General features: G+C 40.1%; 2 protein-coding genes across 4 annotated transcripts in view; one reads left to right on the top strand and one right to left on the bottom strand.

The window, feature by feature from the left end:
- The window catches only part of desi2 (desumoylating isopeptidase 2), a 66,836-nt gene that overhangs the window by 10,719 nt on the left and 41,826 nt on the right, over nucleotides 1–14,291 (top strand). The window contains exons 4-6 of one of the 3 annotated variants that reach the window (XR_004557724.1): nucleotides 121–262; nucleotides 4,563–5,403; nucleotides 5,438–8,091. Coding sequence is in view for 2 of the 3 variants with exons in the window: in XM_034152359.1 (XP_034008250.1) it covers nucleotides 121–262; nucleotides 4,563–4,946 (526 nt within the window). In the remaining variant the exon portion in view is untranslated. Of the gene's footprint in view, nucleotides 1–120; nucleotides 263–4,562; nucleotides 8,092–14,291 lie in introns of those variants that run through there. The other 2 variants (XM_034152359.1, XM_034152361.1) reach the window with 2 other exon arrangements.
- The window catches only part of LOC117499755 (cytochrome P450 3A30-like), a 32,951-nt gene continuing 27,568 nt past the window's right edge, over nucleotides 8,909–14,291 (bottom strand). The window contains exons 10-13 of the mRNA XM_034152362.1: nucleotides 10,312–10,472; nucleotides 9,974–10,200; nucleotides 9,554–9,716; nucleotides 8,909–9,458 (exon numbers count right to left, since the gene is read on the bottom strand). Coding sequence (XP_034008253.1) covers nucleotides 9,384–9,458; nucleotides 9,554–9,716; nucleotides 9,974–10,200; nucleotides 10,312–10,472 — 626 coding nt within the window. The 3' untranslated portion in view covers nucleotides 8,909–9,383. The remainder of the gene's footprint in view (nucleotides 9,459–9,553; nucleotides 9,717–9,973; nucleotides 10,201–10,311; nucleotides 10,473–14,291) is intronic.

Below are 14,291 nucleotides of genomic sequence, written 5' to 3'. Positions count from 1 at the left end.
TTGATGTTTCATCTGAGTAAGCGTTAGTAACACCTGCCTCTGCACGCTCTCCTCTCTCCTCTCTCCTCTCTCCTCTCTCCTCTCTCCTCTCTCCTCTCCTCTCTCCTCTCTCCTCTGCAGAGAAGCCATAGTGTTGGGCAGCACCGACTTCACAGAGGAGGATGTGGAGCGCATCGTGGAGGAGATGGGGAAGGAGTACAAAGGAAACGCCTACCACCTCATGCACAAGAACTGCAATCACTTCTCCTCTGCACTGTCGGAGGTAAGTGCACACACACACACACACACACACACACACACACACACACACACACACACACACACACACACTGTGCAGCACCGCACCATTTTGGCTGACCGAAACTGACATGTGCTTCAGAAATAAACGAAACACTCAGTTTAATAATCACTTGATTTTTCTTTCCTGCTCTCAGTGTAAGCCACTGAACAAGCTGTGTGTTTGTGTGTCGTGACTGTGTGTGCACTTTCAATCAGCTTACCCTGGTGTGACTAATGAGCAGGGAGTCTTACAGTTAGCATCTAGCACTGAGATGGGGATTAACACACACTGACACAAGCCCGGGCATGCAGAGCCAGCTGGCAAACACACTAACAAAACAAATGCTACACACAGATTTACACACCACGTGTCAAGACTAAGAGTGACACATTCAGACATTAACACTTACGTGGACACAAAAATGCATCTATTCTACCGTATATACCGTATATAAGACACCATAATCAAACAAACACATATACACAATAATATTGACACGGCTGATTCCCTAGGGGAGCATCGTTGCTCTAAGGACTCGATTGTCATGTTTACTGTCACCTCATTAATATGGGAGGTTGACTTAAAGAAGACGGAGCAGAACATGGTTGTTGCAGCATTAAAACATCAAGCGTAACAATGGATTCTCCAGAGAGAACCTTTGAAGTGCTTGACTCAGATCTTGATTTCAAGGCATTGAACTGCAACTTGCTATGTGGATGAAACATTTGAAAATGGCTTGATTTGTTTTTTTCTTAACAATTCTCAAGGTGTCACATTTGTATTTCATTAAAGAACAGTAGCACGACTATTCAGTGTAAACTATGAGGTGAAATCAACAAGAGCTATGGGCTCAAATAAGGCTTATATCCAGCAACTAAAAGTAAAAATGTATCAAAGTAAGTTTTAAATATGTAACTTTGTTCCTAATAAGACCATGTCACTAATCTTTCCGACTTCCTGGGATCAAGAGTCTCACCTAGAATGTAAATAGTTCACTGAAGCATCATAACAGAGAAATAACACAGACAAGTGTTTAGTGAAATAACTTTGAGTGTACAGTTAGCAACTAGCTTGTGAACGAAGTGTAACATTTAGCATCTAAGGCTTTATCAATCAATCAATCAATCAATGTTTATTTATATAGCCCAATATCACAAATGTTACATTTTTCTCAGTGGACTTCACAGTTTGTACAGAATATCAGTATGACAATACGACACCCTCTGTCCTTAGACCCTCACATCGTACAAGGAACAACTTCCAGAGAAAACCCCCACAGTTTAAAGGGGAAAATGGGAGAAACCTCAGGGAGAGCAACAGAGGAGGGATCCCTCTCCCAGGACGGACAGACGTGCAATAGATGCCGTGTGTAAATCGAAAAGATAATACATTTACAACATAGGTAGACCAAATGTTTGGACATGCATGTCTCTATAATAAGAAGATGAATCCACGAGGATGTCAACAATCCTGTGGGAGCCATCAGGGAAATAGTATGATGAGAGTCAGGCAGGACCGCAGAGATAGGTTCAGCCACGACTCGAAGTCCAGGACTCAAATCCAGAACTCAGGATAGAGGATCCAGGACACAGGACTCAGGATGCAGGACTCAGGACCACAGCAACAGGATCAGCCACGACTCAGGATCCCGGCGTAGATATAGACACCAAAAGAAATTTGGGGGAAGCTGGGTTAATCGGAACATGAGAGTACACAGGTACAGACAGACAGAAGGAAGAAGTAAGGTGTCCCCCGACAGTCTAAGCCTATAGCAGCTAAACTAACGTGTCTACGTACATGCACTCCCTTTATCAGGATTAGATTAAAAAATATATATATAATTATGAATGCAGGTTTAAAGAGACGAATGAATGGTTAAAAAAGATGCTAAGCAGTTGTTGTTTTTCACATCAGGAATCACACGGTGCTATAAAAAGCTGATCTGCCATGAACAGCTGGAGTTGCTGATTATAAGCTTGTGAGTGTAAAGGAGTATTTCTGAAAACATGTGACTGCAGTGTGAAATCTGCAGCAACAGCTCTTTTTTTATAAATCAGCCAGACAATACACCCTGTGATTTTTAAAGATTGTCTGTTTCTCTCCTGCAGATGTCTGCTTCCTCCTCCTAGTAGAGGCTGTGCTTATCTGGGAGATCATCTGTGTAGCAAGCCAGAGTGATTTGCATTTTTGAGCGCCTACGTTTCCCCCTGTGTCAAAACATAAGGAGACGAGGAAGTTGCTGCAGCCTAAACAAAGTGTATATTCTAGTATCATCTGCTGGCTGCATATGGCACGGTGGAAACTACAAAATAAAGTTCTTTGTATGATATTTTTGTGTTCAAAAAAGCATGCATTAAAAAAAAAAAACAGCCTCTCAGCAGCTTCTGCAATGTCAGAATCAGAATCAGGTTTATTACCAGATAGGTTGAATACATGTAACTTGATGGCATGGTGCATACATACAACTAAAATTAAAAACACAGATAGAGAACTATTTTAACAAAACTATAATAACATTAAAACATATTTAAAATAATAAAAAATATAGCAGTATTTACATAGAAATAGAATGGAATAAAATATGGAATAAAATGTGGCAGTAATAAAAGAAAACGAGCAAAAAATGTAAGAGCAAAAGTAAGCCCTTTCACTGGAAACAAAGCCTTTCTTGGAAGCCACTCGCCCCATAAGGCTGTAAGAGCTCTGATACAGTGAGGATAATTAGCCCTTACGTTGACAGTGTTGCTGCCCGTCCAGCATGCTAGTCTGTAAAGGGAATGAGGTTAAAGAGAAATACACCAGAGACTCTGAAGTCTTCCTCTAAGAAGCAAACCTTCTCATATGGAACAGTGGGGTAGTTACAGTACATGAATTAATCCCTCCCATCGAGGCACTATTTACTCTGTCTGGGTTGCCACAGGTCATGGAGCTTTCTGGAATGTCTTGGCTTTTTTTCTAAATGTAAGACCTAGAATACCAGGAAATGTTGTTTATTCTTTCCCTTGAGTCACCTCCCAAGGGAAAGGAAGAATGTATTTTCCTCTTTCATCGTTTCAAATGTCTTCCAAAGCAAGCTCAGCTGCCTCTGATTAGCCCCTTAGATGTCTTCTGACCTAGAACACATGAAAGGGAGCGTTTTAGGATGTGTTGAGGTGGGGTTATATGAGGTACTTATCCACAGTCAGTGTATTACCAACAGTGAATGAAGAAGAGAGAGGACCAGCATGGAAGCAAAGCAATGTCCTGCTGTGGGTGGGGATGTCAGCTAAATGTGTTTTAGACTCTTTAAAGAAAGGTCTTCCCTAAAAATAACAAAATAAGTTAAAGTGCAAGGTATATTTAGAATATTTGTACTTATTTTCTTCGCCCTTTCCAACTGGAATCCTTTATCTTGTTAACACGAAAAAACGTAACTAATTAAATCATGTAAACCAAAAACACTTGAAATGTTTGAAAAGGAAACAATCCACTGGTCATATTTACTTGAATCTCACACCAGAAGTGACCAGAGCTAGGTCAGCATTCAAAATCATCAAGAAAAAACCTAAAATCAAAGTGAATATGAGCAGCTGGTAAAATAAACAAACAAAGTGACAATATCCATTAATTGTTGTATCAAGTCCAGACACTTTTGGTTTAGGTACTTTGAAAAGTTATTGTATGTGTCTCTTAAAGAGCAGTGTGACCCTGCCAATTGTATATACCCTGTATCAAAGCAGCCTTAAAGGTCCCCTATTATACTGTTTTTCATCAATATATTATAGGTCTCAGATATATACAGAACATGTCTCTGAAGTGTTTGGCTCCAAATACCAAACAGATCATTGCAGCATCCCATAATCCCCTCTGTTTCAGCCCTGTTTCAAAAGTGCTGATTCTCTGTCTGTTACTTTAGATGAAAATAAGGAGCCCCTCCCCACGCCCCTCTGAGAGATATTTGGTTAAAAAGAACTCAATGGTGCTCTAGGAGGAGATTCAGGTGATAAGGAGGGGGGGGGGGTTACCTTGGTTGGTGATTGGCTAATGGTTACTCAAGCCAACAAATCGTTATGACATAAAGTGGCCAAAATCTGATCAGTTCATTTTCAGACAGGTTTTTATATAAATGGATCAGGACAAAAAGAGAGAGAATCTTTGTTCCTGAAACTTTCAGAATCTCTTTACACAGAGGGGGAAATACATTAAAAAAAGTGGATTTGGCACAATAGGTGACTTTAAAAAAATTATAAATTAAATTAAATCGCTAAACAACAACCTTTGTCTCTGTCCTCCCTCCCTTCAGATCCTATGTGGCAGGGAGGTCCCTCGCTGGGTGAACCGGCTGGCCTACTTCAGCTCCTGCGTGCCCTTCCTGCAGAGCTGCCTGCCCAAAGAGTGGCTGACCCCAGCCGCGCTGCAGTCCAGCGTCAGCCAGGAGCTGCACGGAGGGGGGGGGTGGCGAGCTGGAGGAGGCCGAGGACGCCGCCGCCTCCGCCTCCCTGGCCTCCATGTCTCCCTGCTCCCCTTCCTCCTCCTCCAGCCCCTCCTCGCTGCCTCGCCACTCCCGCCACCAGCCGTCTCCCTGCTCCCCTTCCTCCTCCTCCAGCCCCTCCTCGCTGCCTCGCCACTCCCGCCACCAGCCGCGCCGATAAAAAGCTGCAAGGTCTGCTGGGAGACTGGACTTTAACAGAGACTTCCAGGTGACAGAATACCTGATGAGCCCTCGAGCAAGGCAGTGAAATAAGGCCTTGGTGAGAAAATCAGCTGAATCTCGACGATGATACAGAGCGGCAGCAGGAGGAACTGGTGCTGCGGATAAAAGAAGGATCATCCCTCCGAAGGACGTGGCTGTGTCCCTCTGGTCTCTTTCTTTTTTTTTACCGGGCAACTTGAAGTGCAGAAGGCAGGTTGTTTAGCCATTAAAGTGTTTGAATATTTACCAGCCACACTCAGATTCTACCAGCCGCTAGTTGGTGGATGGTGCTAATCCCTGTCTTGTTTAAATGGAAACCAGTGACAGAGGATGCTGAAAAAGGAGTGTAGGTCAGGACTGCATTTTAACAACCTGATTTGTTTTGAGTAATCTTAGCTGATATTTCCAATTTCACAATCCAAAAAGAACCTGGGATGTAATATAATGACATGTTAAAGAAATAATGATTATCATAGATTTATCAGTTTATTTCCTCTTTTTTAACTTATCAAGTACTGTATGGACTTACCTATTCAGGCTATGAGGTTCCTTTCAAAAACACACTTCTATGGTGCTATTTAGGATCTTTGTATATCAAATCCATCTCTTTTTTTTATTAAAGCACTGAGGTTTTGGTCTCAACACTTGGTGCTAGTTCTTTCATTTTGTCACACCGAATCGTGATGCTATCTGAAGACAAAGAGACATTTGTTTTTAAAGTTTTAAAATACCTCTAGCTAAATGCTGGTATACTTTGTGGCTGGTAAATGTTGACACTTCAGACAGCTTTTGTTAAGATGTCCTTCAAATGTTAAAAGCAGCAGGTGGAGTTTATACAATTTGCCTCAACATGCTGTGTGTGAATCAGGACCTCGACCTTTTCTTATGTTTCTCTCACAGCAGGCTGGATAGACTTACCTACAATCAGTCTCACTTTCGTCAAACACAACATAGACACAAAGAAACTGATCCACAACCTGTGTCTTAAATCATGGGTTCATTTCCCGGTATTTTTGGCTTCACACATCCCTGTTCTTGTTCCTTTTTTTGGTGTCAAATCTGTATCAGCAGTTGTCAGGAATCTGTAGCAGCTCATAAAATCCTTCCTGCCTATCAAGGGATAACCTGACGTGATTTGAAAAATCCATTAAAGCAGATATTTTAAATACATTTTTTAATAGTTATGTAAAATTAACCATCTTTCTTTACCAATAAAACATTGTTAAAAATAAAATACATTCTAAGACTAAGTTGCAGGGCAGGCAGGAACCTAGAGAAAACGCTTGTAAACAGAAAGTTCTGGGGTTGAAGTAAAAAAAATGTTTTCTGAGTAGCAACTGCCAAGGTGCCTTTGAGCAAGGTACTCAACCCAAAAGGGTTTCAGTGGCCAACAGTAGAAGACTGTGGTTGTACTGGACTGCTCCCAGTGTGCAAGTGTGTTCATCTGTTCAAGTTGCAAAATGTTTGGTCTTTACCGGAATGATTCAAGGTTCAAGTTTACATTAGAGACACGATGTCATAATGTACGTAAATGTGTGAAGACGACATGACGATATGAAGCGGAGGAATTTAAGGAAGTGTGTGTCTTAAATGGGAAACGAAACCTTCTGACCCTCCATCAGCCTGCACTCCTGACATTTTTCTCACATCGGTGTTTGGTTAGGGGCGATGCACATTACAAAAACATTAAAGGTTTTATTTCAAGCACTTTTACTTTCATTTTATATGTGGAAAAAACAAACGGAAATCAACATATTCTATCATTTACTCAGACAATTCATTGAACGTCTCAATCACTTGAAAACTATTTTACATGTAACAACAAAACATCCTGCATTTTGGGTGTCGTCCCAAACAAGAGCAATGGACGCTGTTTTCACCTTCTTTTTTAGTGAGGAATGAACTACAAGCTGGAAAACTGTCATATATATATTTTTGTTTGTTTAAAAATCCTTTAATGTATTTCTATGACATATGGACTCTGGCCTTTTTTGTTTATGTTTGATAAACTCAGGACTCCAAAAGGCTTTGTAATATAAAACTTACATTTTTTTTATCCCACATTTTGTTTGCATTGTTGATTGCTTTTTCTAATGCAGTAGTCACTCCATAGAGCTTTTCAAGATCGCACTGTGGCAGTGCATTTTTATACTCTCTTTGATAAAAGAGCTTTTGTTTACAACCTGGATGTCTGGATGTGAGCCTGTGCTGCTCGCTGTGTTCCTGTATGTGCATGAATGTGTGAGTGTGTGGGCACACTTGTATTATAAATGGTTAGTATCAACAAGCTGCCAACTGGGCCAATTTCCCTTCATCAAACACACACGCACACACACACTTGATTCTTTACAAACGTAGCAGTATTTCAGAGGTTTTGTTTCAAAGATATTGCCACATCCTCAAAACATTTGATATATTTTTAATCAAGTGAATTTGTTTGTCTGTAATCTGGATTGAGTATATTGTCAGATTATTCAGCAGATTTTAACTACTGGTTAAAAGATAATTTTCTACACTTTATAGAAAGCAAAATCAGTGATATTTGTTATAACACCAGCATATTTATGATTTGGAGGATTTAACTTGGTGTATTATGAACTCCATTTTAATTGTTTACGTTTTAGTAAATTTGAATTAAACACAGACACACTCTGCCCATGTCGGCGCCCTCTGCTGGCTGTTAACTGTACAGTTTCAGATTATTTCTGTATGTTGACAAATAAAAAGACATGTCTCCATACACCAACTATCCACCAGCTGCCAAATGCTGAGGTTGAAAATGATGACTTTATGTTAATATTTCAACAGTTAAAGTTACACAAATCACCATAACTGAGGCCAAAGATAGATATCAATTCACAGCTCTTCTTTGATAACAGCCATCGAATTGTCATCATTAAACCTCCAGAGCTACTTTGGTTATTTAATTATAGCAATCGTGTTATCAAATGGTTATTTGTGTGGCTTTTGCTATTCATTATACATTTGTGAGCCATGAATGTAGGTTGGGAAACCTCAGTTATTCATACCCCAGAAAAACTTGACTTTTGCTGTTTCACAGTAAACTTTCACAAAGCCTTCAGATGAGTGGACCCAATTTGTACCCTGTTGTAAAGTTATTAAAGAAAACTATACTATATGTGACTGCTACTCTGTGTCGAGGCTATTTTGGTAAATTAGTTTATTGGTTGGTTATGTTACTCTACATACAGTTTAGTTGCAGCTGCACAGGAAATATGTTTTAGTGGTTGCAGGTGATTTAGCTACAGGTTTCTCACAACGAAAATTAAACAGAATAAATCTTTATGGCTAGATACTATTTTTTAATGTAGTTTAAGTGCTTTTGATCAAAAATAATATTTTTACATTTTGGGAAATAGGCTAATTCGCAATCTTTCTGAGTCAAGAGTCAATTTACGAAGTTCTAGGGTCAGACGACTGCTAGCATAAAAACTAGCATACATTAGCATTACAACTAGCCTACATTAGCATATCAACTAAAAGTGGGAGGCATAGCTAGCCTAGCTATTTTCAAAGGTAAACGTAAGTTGCTATCACTTCCTAAAGTTTACGAATATACAAAATATGTATATTCAATTAGTACAACGTGTAAGTGTAAAAATGTTCATTAAAAGGTTAGGCTATGTGCTGGTCAAAAGGTGGTCAATGTCTTCATGTAGAGAAAATAAATGCCATAGGTCGACACAGTGGCTGGATTGACCATTAGAATTTGTATTTTCTCCCAGTGTGAGTACTTTATTTTAAGTACTCTGTTTTACGACTGCAACACGTTTAGCTAGATTTTAGCCTCTAAATTGCCCACCCATTAAAATGTCAGTATGAAAGAGAACATTTAAACAAACGTATTTGCTTTTAACATCCCAGTGTTTGTAATCAGAGGTGGGCAGTGGTAGGCTAAATGTTTCAAACAAAACACAAAAAAGATTGTTCACTCGTTCACATAGTAAAATATAATTCATAGGAAGTGGTGTAAGCGTTGTGAAGATGAGCAAGCCACTAGAGGGAGACAAATACCAATACAAGATAGAGCAACTGACATCAGTGTATTACTGGTTGTATTGTTTTAGATTAGGGGCACTCATGATACCCATAATCACCACAACTTTGATATTTACGAATTGCAATACTGATCTTGTTGTTAATATACACATGATGATATATTGAGTAAATAATCCAGCAACTCTTAAATCATCAATCACTTTAGCATGTTTCTGCAAAGTTAGGACGACAGACTTTTCAAAATGTATAATGGCAGAAAAGCAAATCTAATGCAAAATAAGATTAAACAATATAGACCAATTTATTGTACATCCCCTGAGCTTAAAAAGGCAATACTTTCTCCTCTTCCCCCTTTAATTACATTACATATTGATATAAAGCGAGTTATATTCAGAGATTCTCCCGTTTGGGCTATTGTTTCCTGGGAACAAATTGTAGTTTTATTGGCTGTTTTGGCTGGAACATCCAGTTGAACTCCAAAGGAATCTAAAGGAAGAAAACCATTTTAAATCAAGGACATGACAGTCTGAATGCACATGAATGTGTGTGTTGCTTTGCATGAATATGTGTGTTACTCTTACCACGGTGTCTTTGCATGTCTCCACAGAGTAATCCTGCAGGAGACGTACAAGAACCATCTTCATGGTGAGGACGGCGTAGCGCATCCCAACGCAGTTGCGAGGACCGAGCCCAAACGGCATGTAAGCGTACGGGTTCACCTCCTCCCCGCTGTCTTTATTGAACCTGCACACACACACACACACACACACAATTTTTTTTAAGTCAGTACACATCTCTTTTACACTGTACCTTTTATCTAGGTTACATAAAATGTGTTTCTATTCCTATTGGTGCCTTTTTTTTTTAAACATTTCTTTAATTTTTATAAATGGTATAGTTTTATGACTTGTCTGTTTATTAAGTGAATCAGTATAAGCAAGTAAAATGGAACATTTTAACCTCTACAATTTCATGACAGCTGTTACGCTGTCTTCTTTTACCTTTCCGGTCTGAAAAGCTCAGGTGATCTCCAGAAGCGCGGGTCCATGTGTAATATCGTCACAGGGATGGCCACGATAGTTCCTTCAGGGATGGTGATGCCGTGGAACTGGGACGTTTTCTTGCAACTCCTCTCAATTCGAGGTGCAGTGGGAAGCAAACGCATCGACTCACAAATGACCTGATCCAGGTACTGAAGACCGATCACATCATCATATGAAATGGGAGCCTATGGGTGGGAGGTAAAGGAAGCATCGGACACGAAAATACAGATGAGGATTAGAACAATATACCATTTTGAAAAGTTGATCAAATATGGCAGAGAATCACATTTTCGTACATCTCTTGGTATGCTGGCATCGATTTCTTCCTGCAGGGTCTGCAATGCATCCGGGTTGGTGGCCAGATTGTAAAGGATGTAAGTGATGGTGACACTGGTGGTATCGGAGCCTGCAAAGATGAAAATGAAGGCCTGGGAAAGCATCTCGTGCTCAGTCAAACCTACAACAAAACGAAGCAAAACATCCAGGTTGAAAAATACTTTCACAAGTGGAGAGGTTTTGACATTGGGTTGCCGTGGCTCAGGGGGGTAAAAGTCCTTGCAGTCAACAGGTTGAATGTGTGTGAACGTTAGTAAACACATTTGTTAGTAAGAATACTAAGCAGGTGCCTCCTCTGCCTCAGTATGAATGTGTGTAAATTGGTGAGTGCTCCTTTGTTTACGTCCGTGACATAGACACACTTTGTAACAGTCATGCTTCTATTGGTAAGCTCCAACACATAGTAGAGGCACAAAATACAACTAGAAAATGCATTTCCTGCAGAAAATGCGTGCGAATGCTGTAAACTGTGAACATTTGTGGCTGAATTTAGCTGAAAAAGCTGAATATGTTATTAGCTGAATGGTAGCTGCTTTTAGCTACAAAAATGCAGAAAAAGCTTAATATTTAAAAGAAAAGGTTTAAAAAAACATGTATAGCCTTGATGTAATGAAATATCTGAATAATGTAATAGTTGAATGGTTTCTGCAGCTGAAAATAGGCTGAAGGAGTTAAATATCAGATGTAAGTAGTAGTGAATGAATTTGCATTAAGATGAGAAAAGAAAGTAAAAAGGCTTGGGAAAGCAGCGGAATATTTGAACTGCAGACTTTTGAACTAACTTGATGGTGAATTATCTGTCGCCATGGCAACGGCATTTGATGACACCCCATAATACGCTTAGATGTGTTGATGGCTGCATCGTTACCAAACCTGTGAAGTTTTGGGCCATTTCGATCATTTTCACTGAAGTTATGAGAAAACCGTGTTTCATGGTGAGCATTGTGTTGCCATGGCAACGGCATTTGAAGAAATCTCAAAACTGTGCAGTAGATGTCTTCACGGCTGGACTGTTAGCACACATGTGAAGTTTGAGCACTTTTTGAACATTTTCATAGGAGTAATACATTACATTAGGAGGTTACATTACTCTCTCTCTTCTCTTGATCACCCTCTCAATCTTCTATCGCCCTCTCTCTTCTCTTTATCGCCCTCTCTCTATCCTCTTGATCGCCCTCTCTCTCTCCTCTTGATCGCCCTCTCTCTCTTCTCTTGATCGCCCTCTCTCTCTTCTCTTGCTCGCCCTCTCTCTCTCCTCTTGATCGCCCTCTCTCTCTCTTCTCTTGATCGCCCTCTCTCTCTCCTCTTGATCGCCCTCTCTCTCTCTTTTCTTGATCGCCCTCTCTCTCTCCTCTTGATCACCCTCTCTCTCTCCTCTTGATCGCCCTCTCTCTCTCCTCTTGATCGCCCACTCTCTCTCCTCTTGATCGCCCTCTCTGTCTTCTCTTAATCGCCCTCTCTCTCTCCTCTTGATCGCCCACTCTCTCTCCTCTTGATCGCCCTCTCTCTCTCTCTTCTTGATCGCCCTCTCTCTCTCCTCTTGATCGCCCTCTCTCTCTCTTCTCTTGATCGCTCTCTCCTCTTAATCGCCCTCTCTCTCTCCTCTTGATCGCCCTCTCTCTCTCCTCTTGATCGCCCTCTCTCTCTCTTCTCTTGATCGCCCTCTCTCTCTCCTCTTGATCGCCCTCTCTCTTCTCTTGATCACCCTATCACTCTTCTATCACCCTCTCTCACTTCTCTTGATCGCCCTCTCTTCTCTTGATGTGTCTGTGAGAGAGAGGGAGAGTGTGTGTGTGTGTGTGTGTGTGTGTGTGTGTGTGTGAGAGTGAGAGAGAGAGAGAGAGTGTGTCTGTCTGTCTGAGAGAGAGAGAGAGAGTGTGAGTGTGAGTGTGAGTGTGAGTGTGTGAGAGAGAGAGAGAGAGTGTGTGTCTGTCTGTGAGAGAGAGAGAGAGAGAGAGAGAGAGAGAGAGAGAGAGAGCGAGAGAGAGAGAGAGAGAGAGAGAGAGAGAGAGAGAGAGAGAGAGAGAGAGAGATGTTACAGCTCAAATGCATTGCAATGACTTCCATGTTAAAAAAAGACTTTAAAAAGCTGAATGTTTTAAAAAGTATAACATATTTTGAAAAAGTTGAAAGTGTCCCATCATGTGCTGAAAAGGCTGAATAGTTTGATATTTGAATGGTTCCTGCAGCTGAAATTAGGCTCAAGGAGTTAAATAAAGATATTAAATGTAAGTAGTAGTGAATGAATGTTTACAAACACCTGTGTGTGTAAACCCAGAGATGAAAGGTTACCATGGTGACGACTTATGACGATTTCCCAACTGCAGCACTGAGTCCCATTAAGAATGCATTGAGGATTATATCTGACAATTTTGCCACCTGTTAAAAAACTATGGCTCCTATCAACAAATTACCAGACCGTGAGCATCAGGGAACCCCAATGAACTGATATATGTTGTTGTTTTGGTTTTGTGTGTAAAATGTGGAGATGGGAGCAGTTTGTCTAAAGTGTACTTCTCTCTGTTCTGAAGAAAGTTCCGGAAAGATTTAACATGGGAATCAATTGGGAGCTAGGTGGACTTTTTGTCTCTTCATAGCCCTCAAGAGGCATTTTGTTTAATATTTCTTCTTAATTTTTTTCATTTTCCAACCTAGGAGAGGTTTTCCTACGTTTTCATGAAAAAATATGTCTGAGGAGTGTAGGGTTTGGGAATTATGGCAAGTTTAAAAACATTTTTGGGGGAGCACTGCTGCACTCTGTTTTGAGATCAAAGCACTCTAGACTTAACGAGCTGCTCCATCCACACTAATGTTAAAATCTGAAAAAGGCCTCTCTACCAAGCTCCAAACAAAGTTAATTATCTCAAAAAGTGTAAAAGATATCAAAAATAAAAATCAATTTTGAATAGCTGAAGGTCTTGTGATCATTTGAAAGTTGGAATGAAGTGTCTAGCTGAAATTCTGTGGAAGGAGTAGCATTTGGCGCAAAGTGTAGGAAAAGAGGATTTGAAGGCATCTCCCATTGACTTCAATGTTAAAAAAAAAGAGTTTAAAAAAGCTGAATATTTCAAAAAGTATAAAATATTTTTAAAAAGTTGAAGGTTTCCCATCGATTCCTGAACAGGCTGAATAGTTTAATATTTGAATGGTTTCTTCTGTAGCTGAAAATAAGCTGAAGTTATGGAGTGCCAAAGTATTGGCTGAAATAATAATAATACTAGAAAATGCATTTCCTGCAGAAAATGCGTGCGAATGCTGTAAACGTGTGAACATTTGTGGCTGAATTTAGCTGAAAATGCAGAAAAAAGCTGAATATGTTATTAGCTGAATGGTAGCTGCTTTAACTACAGAGACCAAGTGCAGTGTGTTGCTGAACTTAGCAGAGAAATGCAGAAAAAGTGAAATGATTTGAATCAAAATTGTTACAAGCTCAAATGCATTGCAGAGTATGAAAAATAGTGAAGAAGCTTAATATTTAAAAGAAAAGGTTTAAAAAAAGGTATAAAACAACAACATTGATAGCCGCAATGTCCTGAAATAGCTGAATAAGTTAATAGTTGAATGGTTTTCTGCAGCTGAAATTAGGCTGAAGGAGTTAAATATCAGATGTAAGTAGTATGAAGTCTCCATCGGACAGAAAATAACATGACAGTCTGTTAAAGTCCAGTCTGTCAGTGTTGTTTCTGTTCCTGAGCACCTACTCATAACACCCAATCATAACACCTGTGTGTGTGTCCAGAGATCAAAGACAACCAACTGCATCACTGAGTCCCATAAGAATGCATTGAGGAGTATATCTGACAATGTTGTCACCTGTTCAAAAACGAGAGAGAGAGAGAGAGAGAGAGAGAGAGAGAGAGAGAGAGGGAGAGAGGTAGAGAGGTAGAGAGGTAGTGGTGAATGTTTACAAACACCTGTGTGTGTAAACCCAGAGATGAAA

The sequence above is a fragment of the Trematomus bernacchii genome, unplaced genomic scaffold (genome assembly GCF_902827165.1).
Source record: "Trematomus bernacchii unplaced genomic scaffold, fTreBer1.1, whole genome shotgun sequence".
In the NCBI taxonomy this organism is placed as follows: Eukaryota; Metazoa; Chordata; class Actinopteri; order Perciformes; family Nototheniidae; genus Trematomus; species Trematomus bernacchii.
The sequence above is the reverse complement of the archived record's forward strand: the minus strand, read 5'-3'. Positions and strand labels throughout refer to the sequence as shown.